Source organism: Actinia tenebrosa, unplaced genomic scaffold (genome assembly GCF_029948245.1).
Source record: "Actinia tenebrosa isolate PJP-AT-01 unplaced genomic scaffold, QUT_ActTen_1.0 PGA_scaffold12__29_contigs__length_12842862, whole genome shotgun sequence".
Classification (NCBI taxonomy): domain Eukaryota; kingdom Metazoa; phylum Cnidaria; class Anthozoa; order Actiniaria; family Actiniidae; genus Actinia; species Actinia tenebrosa.
The window spans coordinates 3,720,973-3,748,824 of NW_028292572.1; the positions used below are offsets into that span (position 1 = coordinate 3,720,973).

Here is a 27,852-nt window from a genome sequence, read left to right on the forward strand (position 1 = left end):
TCAGACTTCAGACTTCAGACTTCAGACTTCAGACTTCAGACTTCAGACTTCAGACTTCAGACTTCAGACTTCAGACTTCAGACTTCAGACTTCAGACTTCAGACTTCAGACTTCAGACTTCAGATTTAATAGTTGGTTTTATGGTCGTCCTGTGTTTTAACACCGGCAGCCGGCCATTTATTGCTTTGTAAGCTTGGTGTGCTGAAGACAAATGCTCAGGTTCAGTAGTAATGGACAAAAAGGTAATTCAGATTATAGCATACTTAATGTTATATAACAAAGGTTTTTTTTTCCACTAATTAGCTTCTTTCGACTGCTTGAGTGGGAGACAAAATTAGTGAACTAGTGGATTGCTATAAAACGCCACGAGGTAGGGCTAGCCGAAAAATATCTATGCTAAAGAGCAGCAGTTGAAGTTAATATTATATAGAAATGCTAGCCTAGCATTACCATGTAAGAAAATGAGTATGTATGGGATATGAAAATGCTAGCCTGGCATTACCATGTAAGAAAATGAGTATGAATGGGATAACACGTGCAACAGAGCGTCTTGCATGATAAGGCGCCGAGGGTAAGCATGTTGCTTGGTGTCAGAGTAGATGAGGAAAGAATAATATATTTTATTTATTAATAATTTTTACAGACCAAGTGGCTGCTAGTTGTAATTCTGTTTACTGGATTTCCATATTGCTCAGGAGAAAACAGAGAACGTCTTATCACGTACTATTTTCTAAAAGGATACAGATATGTGGAAATTGTGGCTACACTTCTAACAGTCCATGGCATAAAACTATGTGTGAGACAGTTGAAAAGGATATTGTCTCGTCTCCATCTGAAACGAAGAGTGTTTTGTGGCGACGCAGTCCGATATTGACGATATTGTCAGGGCAATTGAACGACAACTACAGGACAGTGGGGGGGAGTATCGGGTATCGAACGATGTGGAGACGCATACAAGAAGAGCATAATTTGCGTGTTAATCAAAAAACCGTAAGGCAACTCATGAAAGTTATTGATCCGATAGGAGTTGAAACAAGGAAACGTCACAGACTATCTAGAAGGAAGTACGTTGCACCTGGCCCTAATCATTTATGGCATGCTGACGGTTATGACAAACTTAAACCTTTCGGGTTTGCTATTCATGGTGCTATGGATGGATACAGCAGACGAGTTCTATGGTTACACGTGTCCCCAACGAATAATGATCCAGCGGTAATTGCTTGGTATTACCTGAAATACTTGGAACAGCATCAGCAAGCCCCAAGAATTCTCCGATGTGATTTGGGCACGGAAAATACAACAATCGAGGTTTTACAACCATTTTTCCGCTACGACTGCAACGATGCATTCGCTGGGGTGAAAAGCTTCATGTATGGGAAAAGCACAGCAAACCAAAGAATAGAGGCATGGTGGGCGTTGTTGAGAAAGTCCTGCACAGGTTGGTGGATAAATATGTTTAAAGATCTCAGGGATAGGGGATTGTACAATGGTCATGATCCCGTACACATTCAGTGTTTAAGGATATTGCTTCATGGGTGTGCTTCGGGCTGAGCTTCAAAGGACAGTTAAGGAATGGAACTCTCATCCAATCAGAAGCAACAAAAATGGAGAATGTCCATCCGGTAGACCAAATGTCATTTACTTTTCACCTGAATTGTATGATTCAGAAAACTTTGGGATAACGGTGGACGTTGAAGACGTTGAAATTTGTTTAGACGAATATGCAAGTCCACCACCTCCTGACTACACTGATGACTTTCTACAACTACTACATCTGCTAAGGCCATTTGCAGAGAGACCAAACACAGTTGGTGCAGCTTGCGATCTGTATGTCGAACTTATTGAAGAGCTACGCTGTTTGTAAAGGGAGTAGACTTGAAAATTAACACCGACCTTGATCTGGATGTCAACTACATTTTTACTTGAAGTTTCCAAACATTTTCGTAATCAAGACTTTGTTAGACTTATAGCTCGCTTTAAATACTGAAAAAATACAAGTTTTATTATGCTTTTATGACATCAATTACAATAACTGTGACATCTTTAATAAAAATTTCTATATCATAAATAACAGTAGTTCAATTATCATCAACGATGATGATACTAATAATAATTATGTCATCAATTATAATAACTACCATATTTTCAATCATAAAAAATCAAGTATCATCAATAACAATAACTATGATAACATAAAGTATATAATCTCTAATAATCAATCATTACCCTAAGCTCAACCAAGATCGAACGCATGTGTACGAACGGCCAGAGTACGACAAGCAGAGGGGATTGCCTTTATGTGTCTTTCAGGATTACCTGAAACTGAACAAAAACCGACTGTATATTTGTTTAAATAATTAACGCACAACGCCGAATGGAATAAAGTATAAAAACTAAAAGTGTGTAATTTTTTAAAAATATTAAAACTAAACATAGTGCGCGCTAAATAGCGATAAATTCTGCTAATCCTATTGTTTTCAATAGGTTTTTAAACAATACTTTGCATTATTTAGACCTATAAAAATAGCACTGTATAGGACTTGATAGTGAAAACTATTGCACACTTTTACTGTTTGTACTCTATCGTTTAAAGATTCCTTTTCAAAAGTAATTTTAAATATGATTATATGTCTAACTATAACAAAACATTCAAAACCTAAAGTTCTCCTGTCATTTGCAGTCGAACGGGCTATTAACGCCGGACTGTCCAAAACTTACTGCATGGAGTTTCAATTTCTCTTTAGTACAATCAGCAGAGGCGGATTCAGGATTTTTGAACGGGGGGTGACTAGTCAATCCCGTCACCACCCCTAAATCCGCCTCTGATTTAGTGACACACGGACGTAATACTGAGAAGATGTTCAAGGGCTTTGACTTATTTCCCCCTTGCCCAAAATGACACCGCATTAAGGATATCAATTGCACGTGGACGTTTCGTTGGATCGTACTCCAAACAGTTGGTTAGAATAGGAGGCAACTGGTTTAATGCTTCAGGGCTTTTCTTGTTCTTCAGCAGTGATTCCACATCGACACAAGCCTCCCCAGATACGTCTTGCCAACAATCTTTTTCTGAAACAAGCTCAACCAATGTGCAACCAAGGGACCATATATCTGAGTGTAATGTTCCTGGTTGTTTGTCCAGTAAACATTCAGGAGCTAGATATTGCGGCGTACCCGGGACTCCATTGGTAGCTGTGGTTGCTATTCCTGTCTTGATTTTGCTCAGTCCCATATCGCACAGTTTCGTCGCAACAGATTTCTTGTCAACTAGGACATTTGCTGGCTTGATGTCGCGGTGCACTACTGCAGGTTTCAGATGATGCAAATAGGTCACTGCTTGACATATTTGTTTGGCAACAAGGACTTTGTCTTGAAGCAGCATTTCTCGATGGCTGTGTGCTTCAGAACTTTCATCACAAAATAAAATATCTTCTAGGTTAAACCCGTCCACTAATTCTGACACTATGTAAACAGAATTCTTGAGCAGGGACATGGCCATTATTTGGACGATATTGGGATGGCGAAGCATACTGTGTACCTGCACTTCTGCTTCAAAAACAGGTTGCATCCTTTTGGCATTTCGCAATTTTATATGTTTCAATGCAATCGGAGTTCCCGCCCATACACCTTTATATACCACTCCAAAAGAACCTCTTCCAATTTCATCTCTTGGGTTGAAGTCAACATCCTTGATGTCAATGATTGGCAACTTGCAAAGAAGAAGACTAGAATCAGCATCATCGTGAACTTCTTCTATTCTAGGCAAAGGTTTGCATCTCCAAGGCTTAACCGCCACAGAATCTGAGACTTTCGCTTTTCCTTTGCTTTGTACTTCAACCTTGTAATCCCCTGTTGCACCAACCGGAAGGCAACACAAACCATGTCCTTCTTTGATTATTTCTCCATTAAGATACCATTTATAATAGGCAGGGTCTCCATGGCAAGCAGCAACAACACATAGTAAAAGCTTGTTGTCGTCATATCCCCAAACTTCAGAGGGGGGATGGAGAATGATTTCATTTGATGTGTGGTCCATAGGACACTGAGGAAAACTGAAACTTTCTTCAGACACTTCAGACTCTGTATCGGCAAAATTCCTCTTGAGATAACAGGTGTTGCCTTTTGTTATCTCAGTTACTGTAAAATTGTTTTCTAAGGGATCGTAGTTATCTAGTTTGGTGTCTTGTGTGAATGGATCATTCAAACACTGTAGGTCGTAGCACTGGTGTCTACATGAAGATAACGATCGCATGATAACTTCAGAGTATGATGACTCTTTAGTTTCTTCGTATGTGATATCTAAGACATTGCTTTTTACGTCAATGTAGTCGCCTTCTGCACTGTAAACACCATACTTTGGAGTAGAAACGTTGGTCATTGGCTCGTACTCTGACGTTGGCGTTTCTTTCTCATCGCTTTTCTTGTCATCTTGTTGTGGTATTTCAGTCGTCATTAAATATATGCACGAACGACTTGCATAGAGGCCTCGACTACGGAGGTACTCTGGGTAGGTGCATTCCTTTCCCTCAGTGTCGGAAAATTCGTCGACAGGCTCTTGCTCGAAATTGCCAAGTTCAACTTTCATGTTCTTTAAAGGACCGTGTATGGAAGTACCTCCTGGAAAGAACATGCGTTGCCCTTCACTTTTAAGGAACTCTACAGTTATGGCGTTATCATCAGTGTATGTAATTTGACGAATAGAGCCCCCGCCAGTTCTTCTCACTTGCTTGAACCTGGCGCCTTGTGCTCTATGTAGCCATCCTATTCTTATTTTCTTCTGCTTTACTTTGCTTTCGGTCTTTGTGGATGCAGGCTCTTTTTTTTTTTACATTCTTTCTTTCGTTTTTTATTTTGTCGATGGCTCGCCTTATTTCTTCCTTCCTGTTATCTAAAACAAATAATATTTTCGTGTTATTTTGATTGCAGTCTATTTCTTGCCATAATTGTGATAATAATAATAATGATAATGATGGAAAGTTTATTTCATATTTCCTTGTTTTACGCAAACAATTTACGTACAATTGACTACTTGAAAACATACACCTACTTGCAACAACGTTGTAATAGGAAAAAAGAACATTTGTAGTTTAGTGGAATAGGAATAAATTAGGTTGACAAAAGAAGATCACTGAAGCTGAACTCTTTCTTTTGTCTTCAGAGTTCAGCTTCATTGATCTTCTTTTGTCTTTAATTTATTCCTTTCTCACTAAATTACTTATGTTCTTTTTTCTTATGACGTTTCTGCAAGTAGGTGTATAAACGTTTTGATATGAGACCGTTAAAGGAGCTGATAAAATTAATAATAGTAATAATAACTAATAATAAATCAATATTTGTCATATTTTATATTTTATCCTTTTGATACTTGAAGGCCCACCAGGGGTATGATTTACAACCCCCTGTACTCCTTACCAGTTAGTAATTTACACTCAGTGGCGTGGCTAGAACCCAGGAAAAGGAAAAATGTGGGGGGACACCCATAATAAAAAGATAAAAAATTTTAAATTTTCATATTTTTTCGGATACATTCTAACAAAGTTTCTTAAATTTTTGGGGGGCACTCCCCCCCCCCCCTCCCCCCTGCCCCCTCCCTAGCTACACTACTGATTTACACAGTTGGTTGATTTGGATTGGCTGGAATTATGGGGAAAATGTAAATTAGGTATGTAGTTAGTTTGACAGACAAACAGAGCAAAGGGGAGAGAAATTAAAGAGGTAACGGGGGGGTTCTAACTCTTTTGATAATTCCAACCACAATGTAGATTTAGACTACACTAGTGATCTCGAACCGTGTTTCATAGTCCCGTTAAGTCAGGTGGATGAATCTAGATGTTTTTTTCCCTATATCATTAGTGATCTTCCTACAGTGTTTCATTGGGGTATCGATCAACAAGATGCATCTACCTGACTGAATAGACCATGGTCATTGGATGAAAAACTCCTGAATTATTAATGTGTTTGAGAATTGTAGTTACATGCATTTTGGCATAGGTTTTTATCTACAGGAGTAGCGGATGGGGAGGGAATAGCCAAAAATGACATATTCTGATCATCTTTGGCCACCCCAGGAAAAATGGCAGTAGTTTTTAAAAATCCTTACTCAATAAGATAGGAAATTTAAAAATTAATAACAAAGCTGGTAAATCCAAAATAGATAATTAAATATAATCTAATAATAGTAACAGCTTGATTTTTGTCATATGAGAGCAACCATATCAAGCTATGTTGTATCTCGCAAAGAAGATTTGTGAGGTTATGTACTACATTTGTCAGATAATGTGTCTAGGATGAACAAAAAGGGGAATTGTTTTTCAAATCTCTGTAGCAGCCTGTAGATAAAGGTTAGCTTGAGGCTAATGTTTTTTGTTAAGCGAGTGTTATATTGTGCCATTTTAATGAGTTAATGATTTCTAGTCCATACCTTGTATTGGAGAGTTGACTTGAGGATCATTATTTCTTGGCAATATCATGGCTCGCAGCATTGCTGTCTCTCCGATAGCCAAACCCATTGCCTCAAACTGGTGATCGGTCACCATCCTTATATGCCTTAACACTGTGCACCTGGTATAATATAAATTGATGATGTCATTAAGAAACTGATCAGTCATTTAGAGATTTGCTTAAAAGAAAATCCTGGAGGCAGGTGTATATATAGTATATATCATCTTAGATTTATACTTTATATATTTAACTTTTTTATCATATTGTATTTTTTCTGTCAGTGCTTCTGAAAAGAAAATAAAGTGTGTATGTATATATGTATGTAAAAGGTCAAACAAAAAATCTCAGGAAATTAGGGGAGGTGGTCAGGTGTGAAGAAAGGATGGAAAATATTATTATAGTTTTCTAAGTTCTTCCTTTTTACATTTGAGAACAAAGTATTATTATTATTTTGCCAGAAATGTGGAAATCTCTAAGCAAAGAGAGGGGGGATTGAAACACAACAAGAATTACTTAAATTTCCAAAAAATATACTATGCCCTGTTATTTGTGACCATAATTTCAAAATTGCACATTATGACATGTGGTACTCACTTTATTCTCAATAAATGTGTTCTTCAGCCTTTCCAAATTGGCTGTTTCCAGTACCTGATATAGCTAGAAATTATTAAAAGTGACTGGTTAATGGGTGTCTCTCTAATGGCTACTCTAAAGGTGGCTTTTTCATTATCTAATACCACACCAACATTTAAAGTATGCATGCTAGTATCCATCCAGTACAGGCACCAAGTAATGAAGTGGGTTATAAAGGGAAAATTTGCAAATAACTTTAGATTAATCATGCATGTTGGGTTACCTGTGGTGCAGCTTCTCAATAATGTCAAATCTATAATCTGTACCATAGTGACCTCCCTTAACTTTTACATTTAGGTTTATTAGTACCAAGATTACATCGTTGAGGTTCATATAAAAAAAAATGAAGACCCGTTATTAGAGGAAGTTCGACAAACAACGGACTACCCTGCACGGTAGAACCCTTGATCCTAGTAAAACTATGCCCGACTATTTGGTGTCGTTTGAAGTTGGAGTCTTACAAAAATTACAAAATAAATGTTAAATAGTTAAATTTAAATAGAAAAAAATTGGAGACCTTACAGTTGTTACTTTTATGCATAAATAAATAAATAAATCTCACCTCGTGTTCCATCTCTGACGCCATCTTGACAGCAAGCACAGAAACACAGGGAGACCATACAATCATGTTTAAACTATTAAATCTGAAGTGTGAAGTGTGAAGTGTGAAGTGTGAAGTGTGAAGTGTGAAGTGTGAAGTGTGAAGTGTGAAGTGTGAAGTGTGAAGTGTGAAGTGTGAAGTGTGAAGTGTGAAGTGTGAAGTGTGAAGTGTGAAGTGTGAAGTGTGAAGTGTGAAGTGTGAAGTGTGAAGTGTGAAGTGTGAAGTGTGAAGTGTGAAGTGTGAAGTGTGAAGTGTGAAGTGTGAAGTGTGAAGTGTGAAGTGTGAAGTGTGAAGTGTGAAGTGTGAAGTGTGAAGTGTGAAGTCCCCCCAGAGCTTCCGTATTATTCATCTTGGTTTTATGTTTTTCAAACAATGGGATCAGGCACGCGTCATGATTTTTCTTTTTATAACCTATTCTAAACGTCTGAATTTTTAACCTTCATGTCATGGAGAATCCGAATTCCTTTTTTTCTTTTTCTTTTTTTTTTTTTTTTTTTTACTTTTTGCATTAGCGTATCTTAGTATTGTAATTATAACTACAGTATAGACCCATCAAAGCGTTTCCAAAGTTTTTTTGAGGTTTTCATGTTTGTTTTGTATAATTAGTAACACACCGATGACTTTAGCTTATGAGCTTTTTGTTATTTTTTGTTGTTGTAGAAATCAACGATTCTGCCTTCCTTGTTCATATATATATTTTCCAATCCATGAAACGCGCATCGAAACTTTTAGTGCCACTGAACATCATACATTAAGAAATAGCAAGCGCGGGACCATGGCACGGCTCGAAAACTGCTGAGCTTTTTGTTTTGTTTCTTAGATCACCGGTTCACACCGGTTTTTGGCAGGCCACACATTCAACTATAAAATGGATTCATCTTATGATTCGTCTAACTAGTAAAGTATAACGAAGTTATCTTATGGTTTTGCCTTCTTGTTTCATTACTCCCGATACTTTGATTTAGAAAACGCAGAGATTTGTTTCAATATCTTTTTTATTACCATAACTAAACAAACTCGATGTACAACTTCAATGCTCATTGTTTATTCAATGTCAGCTCTTGTGGTTTTGAACAAAAGAAATGGTTTGATTAAGAAAAGCAATCATCCGATTTATTGAATCTTAATAACATGGTAAAATATATTTATCAGCATTCACGTTTGTCCTTTTCCCTTTAATCCAAGTAGGAATAGATATTGATCTTAACTTCATACTAACATTCTTAAGAAATTACAGTTTTACTTTTTCGTTGATAAGATAACTAAAGTAACCAAAGCAGTTGCACTTAATGGTTTTGCATAATCAAACTAGCACAAAAATAATCCAGGATCAAAAATATTTTTCTAACAAGGTTCTTCCATACTTCTGCGTAGATAACTAACATTCATCTTCTTCGTTGAAAAACTAGCAGAGGCATTAAGGAAGTAAGAGTGATATCCCGCAGTGGTAAATTCTGGTTGGCGATTTATTCTTCTCGTCGAATAAATCTGTCTTTTCTAACTCTTTACGGTTTTCTTGCTCTTTTTTTAACTTTTCTTTGTTGTGTTTTCGGCAACCGTATTTTCTTTTTCTTTCTTGGTAATGAAAGTTCATAAAATATATCTGGTCTTTCTGATAGCGATGGAACTTCTAGTATTTTCGAAGATTTTGATTTCGGAGCATCGTCTTGATACATCATCACTTTGACTTTGGGTTGAAGCTTTGCTTCTTGTAAATAAAATCTTCTTTCTTTGTGATCCAGAAAATGCACATCAGCCAAATGATTTGATAACTTGACAAGGTACTTTGCTCCACATCCAGGAACAGGACAATCCCTGCAAACTCGGTTTACCATGTTGACAGTTCGAAGAGTTGTTACGAATGAGAGTTTTCTCAAGATGTTTTAACTTTTATACAGGACGACAAGGCCAAAACCAGGACCGTAAGGACAAAACCAGGATGATCAGGACAAACCCAGGACACTCGGGAAAAAGGGACAAATTTGCACAGGGCCATTTTTTAGATCCCTATGTCCCATTTATCATAGCTAATCTCGATATTCCTTTCCTTCGATTTGCTCGACTCCAAAGCAGCTTAGCTCATCAAGATTTTCAAACATGCCCAAACTTGCCCCAATGACGTCACAATATATTTTGTGTGACAGCCAATGAAATCTCAATATTTCTGCACCAAAGATGACGTCGTGTCTATTTTTAGCATTTCTGGGGATCAGACACTATAAATACCAAACTTTCTAGTCTTTTGGCCATTGCAAGCGAACCTTTGAAGACTGTGGATCAGCAAGCAAACAAGCAAGTAGAAGCATGGCTTTTCACTGCGGCTCATGCAACAAGTCTTTCACAGAAGAGACAAATCTAGTGAGGCATAAAAAGGCTATTCACAGGGGTCTTTTCCATCATCACTACACGGTTCCTCATTAACGGTTTCACTCGCATCATCTACTTTAGCTCGCTTTAGGGGTGCTTCTTCATTTTCTTTGTCATCGTTTTTTTCTCTTTCTCTCATGATCTTCATACGACTTATCATACTCACAGACTTTCTGATGTTCTTCCAACTTATCTTTTCTGTAAAACTTTCTGTTGCAGTGCTGACACTGGTGCTCCTTGTCTTAAGAATGTTTCTTCTTATGTCTTTTTAGGGCATCCTTTCGGTTAAGTTGCTTCCCGCATCGTTCACAGGTGAATGATCGCCCACTAGTTACTGAGTATGATCAATTCGATTACTGCAGACGCTGAATGAGTACCAATTCGCTATTGGATAAAATACTTTAGAGGAGATGAAAATACTTTAGAGTGGTATTTCTAAGTTCATGTTAGAAAGAATACATAATCGTCGTATAACTATGAAATATGGTTGAATAAAACCGGGATATGTTCCGAAAACTTTATTTTCATAAACATTGCATCTTTTCTACTATCCTAAGATCATAGGTGTTCTAAAATAGAAACATGTAACCAAATCCAAAGTCGAGATAATACAGTGAGCAAAAAAATAGATACAGCTTATCCAGGATAGGGATTTCGGGAGAAGGCTCCGGAATATTAAAAACAGCCCCTGATTGGTTCATGCGTCTGATTATGTCATAATTCGGACTATTCTAAAAATAGATATGACCAATCAAGGAGGATGCTCAGAAGCGGCTCTGATTCCTTCTCAAGAACTATGACGTCATAATAGGGGTTGTTCTAAAAATAGATATGACCTATCCGAAGAGGAAGTGTGACATCACTATGAAGGATGTGACGTCATTTCATGGGGGTGACGTCATTCTTAGGGTTGATCCACGATCCACCCTGATCCACCCGTCGCAGAACCCCTATTCTGTATACTACTAAGGAGTAGAGTTACTAAAAACATATTGAGGAATAAACGTGTTCTGTTTTACGTACTTAGCTTCTTTGCAGGGCCGGGGAGGAAAAACTCACTGAATTACTATTGGGGTCAGTACTTCAAAGCGATCTAAAACTTGTTGACTCTATGATGAAATGCAAAACCATGTTTTTGTCTTGTTGCTATAAAGAAAACACTTTACTCAAAATCTGTTCTTTTTTGCTTTTTGTTTGCATTTGGAAAAATATGAAAAAAATCTATGAGACTCAAATGAGGTCATACAATTAAAAAAAATCCTTTAAAAATATATCCTTAGAATACTGATTAGAAGTTCGGCATTCTCGCGAACACGTCAAATCAACCAAAAAGTACCTATGCACCTATCGGTGGAAATTTGATAGAAAAGCATGCCCTCCAGCGCACAGCAGTGAAATTTCACGATATTCTCGACTAGTTCCATTCTCTATAATTTCTATAACATTTTTATCAAACTCATTAATAATTCATGAGGAAAACACAATAGAAATCACGACCGTGAAGAGTTCTGTAAATCAGGTACAGAACCGTGTTCATTTGCATAAACTTTAACTTGGATTTTTTTGGGCAGATTCACTTTAATTTTTAAAATTTTAGTGAAACACAAAGGAACTAACCTAGACGTTTGATAAGCAATCTACAGTATTCGTGTCCGGCTACGCCTCGAGTTTGTATATCGGATACAACAAGGCCACTCATACTGTATATATTACATATAAATATGTATATAAATTTTCACTAAAATTAAAGGTCCGGATAGGCAAAATCTATAGGCGAATTATTGAATATAATTGGCGAGACCATTGAGCCCAGAACTGTATGTTCTTTTAAAACAGAGGGGAACTTTTTCCCAGTCCGGGCCAACTTTCTGACTTTTACTTGAGGCCTTTCTCTGTTTCTTCATCGGTCTACCCGTGGTGTGCGACCAAGGGTGACCAAGAGCGAGATAGTGAGGAAAAGGAGGAGCAGAGAGAGTCCTGTTAAAACGCGAAGTGTATGGACATTCTATTTTATTGTTTATTTCTTTGAAATTCGATGCCAATGATTTTTAAACAAAGTTGCATGCGCTATTAAGATATTCTAGAATACGAAATGAGACTTTTAAGCCATGCTTCGAGCTAAATTGCGCCTCGTTTAGCGTTTTTTTTTCAACAATAATAGCTCTAATAGAACTGATACTAGTGATTTACCTCATGGTATGGATATATGATATATTTGATGTAAGCTGTTACAACTACTGACTACAGTAACATGCAGTGGCTAACCTGTCAAGGTAGAATGATTGAGGTGAGAGTAGACTTATTATATAAATATGAGTGTTTTACTGGGAAATATCAAACTCGTATTTTTTTCGTACAAACTACATCCGGGACCTAAGTAACGTATTTTCCATATCTTCACTAGTGAGGATATCGATGACGTCACTTGTGATGTTTTCCCCGCGCTCACTTGAGGCGCGTTGTAATAGTTTTTATCAAACTCATGAATAATTCATGAGCAAAACACAACAGAAATCACGACCGTGAAGAGTGTTGTAAATCTGATACAAAACTGTGTTCATTCGCATAAACTTTAAGTTGGATTTTATTGGCCAAATTTACTTTAATTTTGAAAATTTTAGTGAAACACAAAGGAACTAACCTAGACGTTTGATAAGTCATATACAGTATTCGTGTCCGTGTTGTATCAGATATACAATCACTTGGCTACGCCTCGTGGTTGTATATCTGATACAACACGGCCACTCATACTGTATATATTACTAATTTCTTTGTGGTTTTGTCTATATAATAAAAAGAAAATTACACGTTGGCTTAAGATATGAAATTTTTCTTCTCGTGCTGAAAAATATTTCACTCGTTCGCTGCGCCCACTCGTGAAATATTTTTTATCACTCGAAAATAGACTTCATATCTTAAGCCAACGTGTAATATCCTCTATTTATGGTATAATATATGACATCACTGATGTACGCTGATAATATCTACAACCACTGTTTACAGTAGCATGCAGTGGGTGATCCGTCAAGGTAGCATTGTTCAACTGGCATGTTCCATTAAGGGGTTTAACGAAATTGACAGATTTGCATTCCTGGCCGGTATGTAAACAGTACGTAATGCAGGTAGAATCATCAACGACGTCATTTACTGTTTTCATCACGTGGCCAGATAAACAACTCTCATTGGCTGACTGGAACATGATATTTGGGAATGCGTCTGAATCTGAAAATGAAAAGTAAGGCTAGTTTTGATATAATGCTATTGTGACGAAAGAATTAACACGAGTTTTATGATAGCTATTGCCGATTAAGTGGATATCTTTGTGCAAGTTAAAATTAGCATGACTGATATCCGGTGCATCGTGCAACACACTTTGGGTAAGCCATAGTACAGTCTTACTTACCTGTTTCTGTTCAGACACGATTACCGAGGCTGATATCTGGTACATGGTATACGTACAACACAGTGTACATTTAACACTATCTTACCAACCTGTTTCTCTACAAACACGATTACCAAGTCTGATATCTGGTACATGGTACAGCGCAGGGTACACTAGACACTATTTTACTTAACTGTTTCTGTACATACACAATTACCAAGGCGGACGTGACACGGCTAAAAAACCGCTGCGCATGCGCGAGATTCTGAAAAACAAGATGGCGGACGCTCGAGACTGTTTTCGTCTGAAAAATGCTCTTACTTTCTTTGACTTCAAGCCTTTCATCTTGACTTTTATTCGAGATCGAAATGAACCAATTTAATCTGTAAACCCTATTCCAAATATCCATGGTCTATAAGAGAACATTAACGTATCAACTGTCGTGTTAAACGATGCTGTTTTGGGACAACAACATTCATAGTGGTAGAAAATATCGATGCCAGTCACCTCTGCCTTTTTAGCTGAGCTAAGGTCAGGACAACTAAGTTAAGCTTAAGACTTTGATATTTTGTTTATCGAAATCCCCAAACGAAGGCATATCTAGGGTTTTACCTCACGTTATTGAAATTTGTCTAAAATTTGCGAGTTCCAGAATTTATAAGTAACGTATTTTACATCATGATCGGAGTAAAGCTTGTTCATCTATAGCTTTTATTGCGATTTTTAAAATTTACAGCATTCATGACTATATTTGCTTGATTATTTTGACAATCGATGAGCTTTTCAAGTTCAGAATCTTGAAATAGACTTGGAACAAGAAAACAATAATCATATTCCTTCTCTGTCTTTTTATCCAAGTAAGCTTACTCGATGACCTGTTTTTGTCCGAATTAGACTAAAAACTTGACAATTTACCATTTACCGGACATCGTGTTTCTCATCTGTGTCGTTTTCTTGATAAACTATGGCATATAATCAAGGTCTTGAGATAATTCACGCAATTCCCGACGAATGGAAAACTCTCGTAAAAGGAAAAAAATGTGAAAAAAAGAAGTTACAAAGGGCTCTTAATATAGCAAATAACAATATTGACGTATTTAAGCTACATACTAAAGTATTGTATAATTGGTTTATAGAGAAAAAGTTTAAGAAACCAACTTCACAAAAATATATATCTCGAATAATAAGTCCAGAAAAAAATTTGGATTGGACTATGATTTATAACAGAATTTATAAAACATCTCTAGACACTTATTCAAGATATTTTCAGTACAAATTATTGAATAACGTACTATTTCTCAATCGTGATCTTTATCGTTTCAAAATTTTAGAATATTCCTCTTGTTCTTTCTGCTCTATTTATCCTGAAACTGTATATCATTTGTTTGTTGATTGTGTAGAATCAAAAAACTTCTATTTCGAAATAAGGGACCATTTTGAAAAATTTGGTGTAAATCTGCCAGAAAATAACTACCAGCATATTATTTTGGGCTCAGATAATCCTATTTTGAATTATATTATATTATATTTTAAAATAGTTATATATAAATCTAGAGAAAAAATGAAAAGACCTTCGCTAAAATGTTTTCTAAATGCTCTTAAACAAAATAGAAATATTGAATATCGAATGGCGATAAGCAAACATATCGTTGCAAAACATATAAGTAAATGGAAACTCATCAATCCAGCTTTGGAGTAGACCACTTGGCAGGGTGCAATCTCATAAACACATTTATATATAGTGTAGTTATTTTGTTATTGTAACTAAAAAAGAAGAAAAAAAAAAAAAGTCTTTGTAAATAATGAAAAAAAAAAAAAAAAAAAAAAAGGTCTTTGAGATAAAAACTGCGATTTTCGGAAGGGAAAATGCTCGACAGGAATCCTTTCCTCGTCCGCCATTTTGTCAGGGTGCCTACGATAAATTCAGCGGTAAACCATATTGCGCACTCTTAGTTGAGATTTAGATTAGCCAATCAGCGGTTTTTTAGCCGTGTCGGCAGACGTCTGGTACATGGTGAAAAACAGAGCTAAAACAGGGTACCCATGACACAAATCATTACTTACCTGTTTTTGTACAAACACGATTACTAAGGCTGACATCTGGTACATCGTCAAGCATGAACACAGGGTACCCATAGCACTGTCTTACATACACAGTTGCCTTGTTAGCACAGCAGTCTGATCCTGAACGGTAACATATTTCCATCTTTATTATCCCAGCCTCTATTGATGGATATTGACCGTTGAGCCATCCTGGAGATTGGGCTCCACAGGAACCTTGGGCTGGACATGATGTGACGATTCTTGTCCAATCTTTGCTCTTCAATCGATACCATCGCCTACGAATAAAGGTGTGTCTGTCAGGGGCTTGGCTGCTGACCTTGAATTCTAATGCTCTCGTTGGATCACTGATTATTCTTGGATCAAGGCAAGCAGTATAATCTGGAACGAAAAAAATTTTTAAGCAACAACCAATAAGAACAAAATTGTTTCGTTTTCAAAAAAACAAAGAAAGAAAAAAAAAAAAAAATAATAATAATAATTTACACCCATAAGATTTTAGGTCACTTTTCGTTTTTTTAATTACCACTGATTAATTTAAGTAAGAATACTTTCGGTTTTAATATTTTCGGGTAAAAAAATGTATCGTTGGATGCCCATAACTGTTGTCAGGAAGAATCATATTTATTTGATAACCTTCACGTATCGGTTGCATTGTCAATGAGGAAAGATAAAATATAAACTTTGATTGGCGTATAGCAATAATCAAGAAAGCAATAGCTTACCGTTTTTCTCTATACAATTTCCTTTGACAGCTTGCACTTGCGACTGTGTTAGTGCTTTGTCAAATATTTGAAGACAGGAAAGACGGCCTTTGAAAGTTCTGGCATCACCTGCTTTAACACCACCTAGTCTGATCTAGTGACAAAATGGAAAGAATAATCACACCCCGCGTTGATACACAAAAGATTTCTCAATATTGCTATATCACAAAACGGGTCAGCGGTGAGCAAGGATGGAAGGTCAACGCTCCGCTCGTGCAAAAAATTCAAAATTACACTTGTATATAACCGTATTATTTGTGCAATTCTCACTCAGTACATATATAACGTCCTTTGAAGATGGCAGGAGTACCTCCAATGAACTGGAACATCTGAATTAAGATGCTTTACCAGCCCCTTACCATGAAGCTAGCCGCCCTTCGGGAGAGTTTAGACTAAAGTCTAAGAAGAAGAAGGTTTATCTAGCCTCAAGATTGAAATATCATCCCAACTCGACTTCCAGCTTTAATCTAGCTAGATTACTGTTTCGTGGAGACATAAGTCTAAACCCAGGACCTAGCGTGAGGGCGAAATGTAAAACATGTGAAAGAACCTTTAAGCTAGAAATCACCGAACCGTGCGATGCCAAACTTCTAGTCTCCTCTACCACCTCAAATGCTCTGGTCTGTCTACAAACAATTGTAAACAAGTACAGCTCAATATCAGCTCCTGTTGAATTTGTACACCATGCCCTTATGAAAATCTTCCTGTGGATCTAAGTTTCAGCTCGAATTATTTTGTGAACGACATAGTTCAACAACAAAATGAATCGTTACACTCGACCATCTCTAAAGAAGACCCTTTGCATATTATGTCATGATCAAGCAAGAGACAAACTTATCATAATCAAGATCTGATCATACATCTGAACATAAATAGCGTCCAGAATACGTTCGACGAGCTAAAGGAAATCAAAGAAAAATTAAAAGCAAGTACAATAATACAAGGGCGGATCCAGCCAAAATATTAGGGGAGGGGGGGCTAATTGAGTTTCTTCCGTCAACACAACGGAAAACAATATAGAAAAGCATCGTTTTTTTTCTGCTGAAGGGGGGCTTCAGCCCCCCTTTGCTTCCCTCCCCTGGATCCGCCCTTGAAATACTGACCGAGACAAAAATTGATTCTACATACTCCAAAGCTTATTCCTTTCGAAACGATAGGGCTTAAGGCGGAGGAGGAGTAATGGCTTACGTAAAATCAGGTATTGTCGTCAAACGCTTAAACCTGCGAAAGCCTACAAAACACTGAAACCTCTTGCCCTAGATGTAGAGACAATAACTCTATTGTGTTGGGCTTATATAGACCACCATCGAGATCATCAAACAACAATTACTTCACAGAACTTCAAGACGAACTAAATCATCTGCTTACCTGGGCCCTTCAAAAAAGACAGACAGTCATGATCCTAGGGGACCTAAATCTTGATAAATGTAAGCCAAACAACACAGAAGGAAAGATCCTTAAAGACCTAGAGGATATTTTCGATCTCAAATGCTTAATTGAGGAGTACACAAAAATTACCCCCTCCAGTAAAACTCTCATTGATGTTATCCTCTCACTAACAGGTCCGATTTATTTGATATAACCAAAGGGGTGATTGACTTTGGCATGAGTGACCACGCAATGATTTATGGCTTCTTGAAACCGAAAGTGAAAATTCATCCGTTTAAGATCATATCCTTCAGGAGTTCGAAAAACCTTGACGAAGCTAAGCTCAAGGCTGATGTAAAAGAGGTCATGGCTATTGTGGATTTACAGAACTCAAGTTCTGCAAATGAGAAATATACATCTTGGCACACAGGAATGACAAAAGTATTAGATCAACACATGCCATTGAAGAATATGAGAGTCAGGGAGAGAGATGCACCGTACATAACTGCCGAATGGAAAGAAGCAATCAGAAAGAAAAGTAAATTTGCAAAAAGACACAAGAGATTATAAACTGAAGAGAGTCTTGAAATGATGAGATTTTGGAGAAACACCGCATCCCGTCTTAGACGAAGAGCGATTAAAAACTTTTGGAGAGCAAAAGCCGATAACCTTAAAGGAAATCCTAGATCTTTTTATAAAGCCTTCTCACCTTTTATGAATAATAAGGCAAAAGGTGACAAAGAGATTACTCTCAAAGTTAATGAAAAGATGGTTCAAGAAAAGCGTGAAGTGGCAAACATTCTTGCAGAATATTTCTCTAAGATAGCAGACAACATATGGAATACATCTGGAAGTACTGGAAGAGACCCTCTTATAAATCATATGAGTGCAAGGAAAATTAAAGAGAAATGAAGTGACAACACTTTCAAATTCAGTAAGATCGAACACGATGATGTACTAAAAGCTTTGAAAAAATTGAACCCAAATAAAGCCACGGGTTTCGACCTCTTACCCCCGAGGGTTCTCAAGAAACCACCTAAGTGCGATTAATGGAAGATTGGAAACGAGCAATTGACAAGAATGAATCAGTAGCTATCTTGTCGACGGATATGAGTAAGACATTAGATTCTATGTACCCGCCACTATTACTCGCCAAGCTCCAATCTTATGGGCTTTCAAAATCTTCCTTCGCTCTCATCAAATCCTTCTTTGAAAACAGAGGAAACAAAGTAAAAATTGGCAACATCACCAGTGACTGGAAAACAGTAAATCGTGGATGTCCCTTAGGGCCAGCCATGTGGAACATGTTTTAAAATGACTTGTCTTATGAAAAGATAATATCACAACTCTCGATGTACGCGGACAACCATCAACTTTATACCACACACCTTAAAGTGGAAGAAGTAATTAATACATTGGAACAAAGATGAGAATATGTGGAACAAGACGTAACGACGACTGCAAAGTGGTATAGAAAGAACTATCATGAAGGTAAGTATATATAAAGTGATGGTGATGACGAGAAAGAATAGAACATAAGGGATACAGTTATAGATAGCATAAGCACAGTTCCAGAAGACAAATTCAAGTTGTTAGGAGTCATCTTGGATAAGGATTTAGTTTTCACTGACCATATGTCAGCTATTTGCACCACAACAAGCAAGAAGGTAGGAATCCTAACGAGACTGCGCAAGTTAATACCCATCCATGCAAAACTACAGATTTCAAGTACAAGTCTGCAATCTTCCCACATTTCAACTACTGCAGCTTGGTTCGGCACTTTTGCAAAGCCAGTGACAGAAGCAAATTATAACGCATTAATCATAGAGGATTAAGGGCTGTTTACTGCGACTACGAATCATCCTATGAATAACTATTGAAGGGAGCAAAGCTCACCACGCTGTACAATAGAAGGCTACAGTACATTGCAGTGTCCATGTACAAGATCAAAAACAGACTGCTACCTCAAACTATGATTGATCTATTTAATTCTCCCTCTCATAAGTATAATCTAAGGAACACAGATTTTTCTATTACTAGTTATAATACAGTTAAGTATGGGAGGAATAGTCTTGGGTATTTTGGACCATACTTGGTCTAAGCTCAATACATCACTAAGGTTATCATCATCTCTTCAGGCTTTCAAAAAAGGTATCAGGAAGCTGGATCTGACCGAGCTGACAAATAAATTTTAGTATATTCTATTCATATTATATTTATATTTATATAGTCATATTTCATTCCGATAATACCCTTACATTATATTCAGATAGTTATAAATTATAATTATATATATGTCATATAGTATTTTTTATAATTATATATATATTCATACAGTAATTACTTATTTATTTATTTTATATTTTTTTGTTTCAGTTTTATAAAGTTTTTTATTTTGTCTCCCCGATTAGTAGGGCACTTGTGCCCGGCTAGAAGAATTAAAGACATTAGTAAAGTTATTATTATTATTATTATTATTATTATTATCATTATTGTTATTACTATTATTATCATTATTATTATTATTATTATTATTATTATTATTATTATTATTATTATATTATTATTATTATTATACTTAATGTTTGGTCCATCGGGAAATTAGTTAGTTTTGTTTTTACTCGAGGCCAGGCATCGTGAAACATCGACACTCAAGGGAAATCAAAACTATTTCCCTCGCGACCAGACATTAAGTGTATAATGTTTTGTTATCAGTTAATAAAGATATACCTTGTAATTTGAAGAAAGTTCGAGTTGGCCAACAGATTCTTCAGCTACCTGAACTCCATCAACAAACAATCGTTGATACCCTGTGTTGTAATCGTAAGTGTATCCTACATATCTCCAAATGTTTACAGTTCCATAATCAAACATGGCAGGTGGAAAATGTGCAAAATCATTTCGTCTAGTTGATTTAAAGAACAAGGAAGATGCCCCGACTATGAACATATGTAGGGCCCAGTCAGCAGTGCCTGTTTCGTAAATGAATATTGGACCTGAAGTTCCCTCGTTGTATACCCAAATAAGTACTGTAATCGAATATCTGCAAGAGAGACATGATAATAACTTTTAGCCTATTATTTATGACTATGCATGACCATTTATCAAATTTTATCATGACGGTATACTATCGCCAGTGTCAGTCACAGTAATACTCGGTAGTTGCGCAAAACAGATGATAATTTCCTTTAATTACGTCTAAACCATATTACTCACATTCTTCTTACCCCCTGCCCGTTTCCCAATTTAAATACAAAATAGCTTATCGCTTATTTATTTATTCTTTTAATAGTTGATAGTTGTTTCCTTTTTTCCTTTTTTTCTTTTTTCTTTTCTTTTCTTTTCTTTTTTTATTTGTTTCATTTATTTATTTATTATTTATATTTTTTACTTTGCCTCGTGTTATATCGTTTTTCGTATTTTTTTAACACCAAAAATATTATTAAGAATTTACATGGCCAGAAACCTCGTGCATTTTGCTCTCACGGTCAAGTCAGCGGAATTACCCATCATATATTCAATATGGCGACACTCAACAGTTAAACAACATTTAATCGGGCGTCATTTTACATGAAAACAGAAAGAAAAAAGTAAAACCTACCCAAATTATTTTGAAGTCGAAAAAAGAATATCTTAAATGTGTATTGTGAATGAAATTTCACTTGCATTTACGTATGTTTGTCTTACATAGGACTACATACAACTAAAATTAACCCTCAAAGTACTTTGGTTTTGTCCCATAACTATCACGGCAAATCAAAATTCACACGGCACTACAAAAAATATTCACGGCAAAATGATCAATTTCATTTACATGAATGCTGTCGTCTCCCATCCATTTTTTTATATTTTTGAAGCAATCTCGAAGTACTGCGATTTGAGAACTACGCTTTGCGATCGCTGGCTCAATGTCCGAGATTAATGGCCATGGGTTGAAAGCTTTCAATGATTGTCAAAATTTATTATCCAACTGAGCTATAAGCTATAAGCTAACTCAGTAGATTCAGATATTGCCTGATAAAGCGTAGATTTAGTAAGTAGTAATTACTATAGATCGTTGCAACCTTCCTTGTTATTCCATTCCCTATGGTGGAACCTCTCACTTCCGTTTCTTCATATTTCATTATCTTACAAAAGACTGATGTGTCCCGTGTTCCATGCTTTTCGTCCGAATTTACTGGTTATATCATTCTTTTGTTCTAATACCCTTTATATACTAATTGTTTTATTGGCTATAAATTGCTATACATTTCAGAGTGAGTTACAGATGGACATATTTTTCTTCTCTTTCAAATTGTTTTGTCTCGCTTAGGCGGGCTCGACAAAATACTGCAGACTCCAAAAAATATCCACCTATACGACGTTCCAAAATGGCCGCCAAACTTGGTTGGGACTAGGGACAATTGAACGGAAGCAAGGTAAGTAAGGCCTCAGTAGTAAACAAAGTCTATTCAGTGCGATAGTTATGCTACAACCTAAAAGCAATTGAGAAACGGCAAAACGAAAAGCAGCTAAGGTCTGTAGTATATTCTATTGGAAACCGAATATATTTTTTATCAACTATTTTATATTTAAAATATTTACTGTAGTAAAGGTACTAGTTGATAAATTTCAAGTGCAGTTGCTACATTTGTTATTGAATATTTTACTCCCAATAATTCGATTATAACAGTGGTTAGACAATATTCAAAAAAATGGTTATTACCTGGTGTCAAGCTTTGCTTGTTGTGGAATATCGATGTAGCTGCTTGAACTTCCTGGAAAATAGTACGACCCGCCTGGTTTACCACCTGGTCCTGGGGCAAGACTAACACCAACAGCAGTGCCAGCTGTCAGATAACTATTACTGATGTCTTTGGTTGTATGCAGTGAGTTCAAAGGGAACAAGCCGACTGGTTCAGGTACATCATCTAAATAAAAATTATATTCATGTGAGCTGTCAGATTGATATTACTGATGTCTTTGGATGTTTGCAGTTGAGGTCGATCACGTAGTAGCGCAAGATCTCCACATAGTTAGTCTGCTAATAACTATGACATCGGCGTCATCACTTTCTACATTTCTATTGGCTTCTTTGGTTTTATTATTTTTTATGTAACTTTGATATCCGGACGAAGGACTAGCGCCTTCTGGACATGCCGATGTCTGACTCCTAGGGAATTCGTAAAACATGCAGCGTGGACATTTTACGACAGTGACCAATATGTTATCAACAGCAAAAGAAGTATAGATGGATTTAAGCTTAATTAAATACAGTCAGTAGAGTATGCCTCCCCTTTCTAGGGGATTTACTATAACTATAGCTTATTTAAACGAGGCAAGAATGTGAATACTATGATACACATAAATTCAAAATAAATATACCTGCATTAAAAGAATACTATTGTTAGCAGGTCAGCAAAGGTTAACTGAATTCCAATCTAATTGAATATTTATGATCTCGTTTAAGGACGGTGCATACTAATTGAGAATCAATTATTTTTTTAAATGACTATGTGAATTATTTTAACCTATCAAAGGGTTGTCAAATTCTGGTTAGAAAAGTAGGGGTCACCGTGCATTTAAAAGAAATAATAAGGCTTAAAAATCGTTAACAAGTGATGACGTCATGATTTTACTAACACAAGGGGAAAAAAAATGTTTTCAAAAGATTTTGAGAAATTTCTAATTTAAATCGTTCTTAATGACTGGCACTTTGTTTCTTTACTAAAATATACCCAATTTTACCATGACTTTAATAGTTGGCTATAATATATATATAATTTTTTAGCTTCGTGCTCCCTATTTTCGATCAGTAGGTACATAAAGATTGTGTCCATATTCTTTTCAAAACCAATTATTTTTTATAAATTTCATTTCACGAGGCTAATTTAGCATTTACTTTATCATTTAAATGAAGAAAAAATAGGGGTATCCAGGCTTTTTTAAGAGATACGAATTTTTAAAGAACATTATTAGGGATAAATGTTATGCCGAATGCGTGACAAGCGTTACACAGCATACAAAACGGCGTGACAAACTCTGTTTTTGGCGCGTTGGCACGTCAAGCTAAATATGCTGCTTCCTGCCATGCAAGCAAAAAACACAGAGAAAAACTCGATAATTATAAGCTTTATAGTTCCAGGAAGACTATTGGGTTTGAAGTGAAGTTATTATCGACTTTTTACTTAACAGCAGAAAGGAATTTCTGAAATATTTGGTACGTAATAAGATGATTTTTTAGATTGAGAACTCCAAAGTGAAAGAATTTCATGATGAAAGTTTTTAGCGACCAAAAGAAGATTTTCAAAACTATAATTACACACCTAGATATTAATAAATTGTAAATTTTCAATTTCATATGTATTTCTTGTTTGTTTTTATTCAAGTTTTATAGGATTAAATCTAAAGAAACGGTAAAACGCTTTATTATTGAAAGGATTTGGTTTTTTAGAACTATGAGTCTGCCATTTCTTCAAAACTTGCCCAAAAAAACTTATAATTCTTTGTCAATAATACTTAAACCTTAGCAAATTACCTCTTTAACAAGTCTGGGTTACTTAAGATCGTTTTCTGCTTTAACTTTTATTGAAAATAAACGTTTTGTTTCATGCACCCAGGTCTGAAGTTCGTAGTTTGGGTGTAATATTCAACCAAAATATCTGCTTTAAAAGTCAGATCAACAACTGTTGCAGAGCATCTTCCATGGCATTGAACAACATCAGTAACAAGCTTCAGAGAGTGTTAAACGCTGCAGATAAAGTTGTTAAAAGACCTAAGCCTGACGAGAGTACCAAAAACATTCTAACGCAGTTTGCATTGTTTGCCAGTTACCTACCGTATTAGGCTCTTAACGGTCTTGCATTTCATTTTTGCTTTCGGTATCGCAGTATGACGTTACTCGACTTAGTCTCTCAATATTCGGAACAAAAAATACACACGCAAATGGCAATCGAAAATCAAGAATTAAGTCATACGAAGAATTGTCCTTATTTTTATGACTACTTATTATAATATACGATTGTTTGCTAAAAAAAAAAAAAAAACCTGAATTCTTGAAGAACACTTCTTGATCCATAGTTGACTACATGGAAGTTGCTATTATTTGTTGTTGGTCTATAATTTGTCCTAAAGCTATTTTTTTCTGTGCAAGTGAGAGCCGCATCAGCGAGTAGTTTTGCTTTGTCATCAAGCGGGATTCCTTTGTTGTGTACATCGACGCCGTACGGACGGAAGTGACGTCGGCCAAGTCATGAAAAATCAACTCGATGGTTCACCATTCCTTCTAAAGTATGGTGCTCCGCGCGGGAGCTCCGCTAAAACGTCCACGTTGCTTGTTTTACGAATTCCCTAGGAGTCAGACATCGGCATGTCCAGAAGGCGCTAGTCCTTGGTCCAGTTATCAAAGTGTCATGGGAGCTCGTCAGACAGTAATTCCCTATTTAACTGTTTTGGTTAAGTTTTTAAAGTAAGACCCCAATGAAAAATTTGAACATTTAAAAAAATTGTTGACGTCCTTATAGCATTTATATCAACATACCAAAGATATTTTGTGGTTCGATAAAAAGTACATAATCAAAATGAGTTTTTTTCCCCTCTGCTTTCAATGGCCGCTATCATTTAAAGGAGCACTTGGATGAAAATGGATAAAAATCAAAAATGACTTGGGAAAAATATAAACTTAATTGAACCCATTACTGTATAGTTCCAATAATCACAACATGAAGCAATATTTTCCTAGTCTTTATCAAAAGAGTTGAATGGAAGCATTCAACTATGAGTAGCTGACGTCACATATGACGACATTTTCTCAATCCTTTTGTTCTTTTAGGTTTCAAACCAAACTTTCTCTGTGGGAAAATAAGCTTAAAATGCATATTATTTCTGGGCGGAGAGTAGCAAGTTATCTAACTATATTCATCTTCAGATTGAAATAATCAGTTTCCAATTTTCTTCGAATTGATCATTTCAAAGTGCCATTCGGATTAATGGCCGACGGCATTTATAGACAATTGAACTCAAAATTTTAGGCAAGTTAGTTTTCGTATTTTAAGCAAATTTCTAATTTTACTCAACTATTATTGTCATTTTTGCGATCACCTTTCAAACGTTTCAAATTTGTTCATCGTTCAACTTCGAATGTTAATGCATCATATGTTTACTTTAAGTCTCTAGATTCTGCCTAGATTAAATTGCACTGATTGGATCATTCTCTCTTTTGTTTTGTTATGCATAAATTATTCATTCATATTGCGCAGTCTTAACTTATATTACTTTTTGTCCGCATTGTTGCACGTTTGGTCTTCATAGCAGGCTTTGAATCTATTTTTTGCATAATCATAAGTATAAGAAGGTAGACTTATTAACGCAAACTCAATAAATCAGAAGCTACTGGTTGAATGAAATCGTTTATATAAGTTTTGTTATATTGCATGAAAGTAAAGTTTTGTTTTCATTTTCATTTTTTTTTTTTTTTAATCCGTTCTAGGTTTCGAACAATCAATAATCGAGTTTAGTATTGTTACAAAAGTGAATATGATAAATCCGGCGCACTCATTGGTCAAAATGGTCATAAATAAAATTAAATGATTGCTAAATGCCATAAGATAAATATTGTAGGAATAAAGAGTCCTGAAACTGTAGTCACTTTTGTTTATTCGAAAAAAACAGCATTCTCCATAAGATCAGGGTTTTTTTTTTTTTTTTTTTTTGTCTTTATATATATATAAATATATGACCCAGTGTAAAAATAAGCCTATGGACATCACAAACCCGCAAGAAAGTAACAAAACGGCATGTTACATATTATTATGCACGTGATTAGTAATCACATGATTGTTTAGCCTTGACATTTTTTGAAAAATATATTTAAGCCAATTATATCTCGATCGTTGCCCGACGTCTTTCCGTCAAAAAAACAACAACAAAACACACATTGGAGGAAGTACCTTCCTACATTATTGTTGCCAAAAACATTGCCAGCTGACTTGTACCATTACACATCACTAGCTACCCATTACCAAATATTCAGTTTAGTTCTAAAATTTGCTTCCAAGACGCAAAAACATATTTCTGCTGTGCGTCAGAAACATTTCATTCTTCCAAGACGAATTGAAACAATGTTTCCGATGGTTCTTCGTTTATAGCAACAATCGCTCTATCTTGAAAATGCGCATGCGCTAACTGATAATGAGTAAACATGTTTCTCGATGTTTCCTGACAGTTTTGCCACCTTTGGAAACATTTAAGTATACATGATTCTCGCAATATGTTTCCTCGTTTAGGCAGGACCTTTGAGTTCTATCATGACGGCAGCTCTCTGAGGCGGGAATTATGTAGGGACTAATATCGGGATCTTATCGTTACAAATCATAGTAACATAGACTTGGTAGTATTACTGATATAAGCAACATCTCTTATACCACAACGACAAACGGACACCTGCTTCTAACGATTTTTTTAGGTCATGCAGCCAGTTGTACTTGCCATGGAGAATTTTTTGAATAACAAAAAGGTAAACTCGTAGCAGCCTTACACATGCGATATCTATAGCATTTTGAACCAAACCTCTAATGAACTATCTCGAATGAACTTGAAACAAGATAATTGTAATAATTTCTTGGATGATGCAATAAAAAATAAAAGTATTTTTATTCCAATAAATTATTTTTCTTGTCTTAAAAAAAGTATTTTAGTTTAGGAGATTAAGCATATTTATTTCTCACCTTCAGAATGAACCAGTTTCACGAGTATCTGTAAAAAACAAACAAGATTATCAAATTGAATTAGAAGAAGATGTAGTCAAACACAATGCTTAGTGAGCTGTAACTTGCTTGTGAATAATGTGAATTGTTAGTTCCTTAAAAATCACTGTATTAGAATGGCCTTCGATATATCTGGCACATTAAAACACCGTTCCTTATTATATGAAATAATAGATAAAATAAAGGGAGGGGAAAAAAATACTAAGCAAGTGATCGTATCTCAATGCTTCGTTATCGATCCAAATATACACTAATTAAAATGCTTAAGAGGTTATTCACAGTCTAAACGTTCGTTTTTCGTATTATGAATAAAGGTAAAATGATGTAATATAAATCGTGAGTGGTACCTGGATGTAAAACACAAGATACCAAACATTCTTGATGTACGGCGACATGTTTAAATTTTCGTAACTGACGCCGAACTAAAAAAAATAAAATTACTTTATGCTATATATACGGTAGAAGTTTCGTGAATTTACATAATTCAATCCT

At 35.8% G+C, this 27,852-nt stretch overlaps 2 protein-coding genes and 2 long non-coding RNA genes across 4 annotated transcripts; 1 reads left to right on the forward strand and 3 right to left on the reverse strand.

Moving 5' to 3' along the window:
- Positions 1 to 1,995: 1,995 nt before the first annotated feature.
- LOC148911991 (uncharacterized) lies at positions 1,996 to 6,532 on the reverse strand. The gene is made up of 2 exons (XM_089028291.1): positions 6,422 to 6,532; positions 1,996 to 4,888 (listed from the first exon to the last, which is right to left on the reverse strand). Exon 2 carries the CDS (start codon positions 4,628 to 4,630, stop codon positions 2,876 to 2,878), a length of 1,755 nt encoding a protein of 584 aa, XP_088884417.1. The 5' UTR covers positions 4,631 to 4,888; positions 6,422 to 6,532; the 3' UTR covers positions 1,996 to 2,875.
- Positions 6,533 to 6,544: 12 nt separating this feature from the next.
- On the reverse strand, positions 6,545 to 7,742 carry LOC148911992 (uncharacterized). Its single transcript, XR_016119455.1, has 3 exons — positions 7,637 to 7,742; positions 7,036 to 7,098; positions 6,545 to 6,561 (listed from the first exon to the last, which is right to left on the reverse strand). It is a non-coding gene; the product is annotated as an uncharacterized LOC148911992 (long non-coding RNA).
- Positions 7,743 to 9,943: 2,201 nt separating this feature from the next.
- Positions 9,944 to 10,558, forward strand: LOC116286601 (uncharacterized). Its single transcript, XR_004195975.2, has 2 exons — positions 9,944 to 10,033; positions 10,315 to 10,558. It is a non-coding gene; the product is annotated as an uncharacterized LOC116286601 (long non-coding RNA).
- Positions 10,559 to 12,037: 1,479 nt separating this feature from the next.
- On the reverse strand, positions 12,038 to 27,792 carry LOC116286592 (uncharacterized). The gene is made up of 7 exons (XM_031693149.2): positions 27,708 to 27,792; positions 27,322 to 27,349; positions 22,323 to 22,527; positions 20,348 to 20,660; positions 16,211 to 16,343; positions 15,489 to 15,866; positions 12,038 to 13,264 (listed from the first exon to the last, which is right to left on the reverse strand). The coding sequence occupies exons 1-7, from the start codon at positions 27,753 to 27,755 to the stop codon at positions 12,984 to 12,986; spliced, it is 1,386 nt and encodes a 461-aa protein (XP_031549009.1). The 5' UTR covers positions 27,756 to 27,792; the 3' UTR covers positions 12,038 to 12,983.
- Positions 27,793 to 27,852: the final 60 nt, after the last annotated feature.

Bases quoted from the DNA above. Each gene is read 5' to 3' on its own strand.
- LOC148911991 (XM_089028291.1), bottom strand. From the start codon at position 4,630: ATGTTCTTTCCAGGAGGTACTTCCATACACGGTCCTTTAAAGAACATG.
- LOC116286592 (XM_031693149.2), bottom strand. From the start codon at position 27,755: ATGTCGCCGTACATCAAGAATGTTTGGTATCTTGTGTTTTACATCCAG. The intron at 20,661-22,322 runs GTAATAACCATT...TCTCTCTTGCAG, and splicing joins CAAGCAAAGCTTGACACCAG to ATATTCGATTACAGTACTTA. The intron at 15,867-16,210 runs GTAAGCTATTGC...TTTTCGTTCCAG, and splicing joins AAATTGTATAGAGAAAAACG to ATTATACTGCTTGCCTTGAT.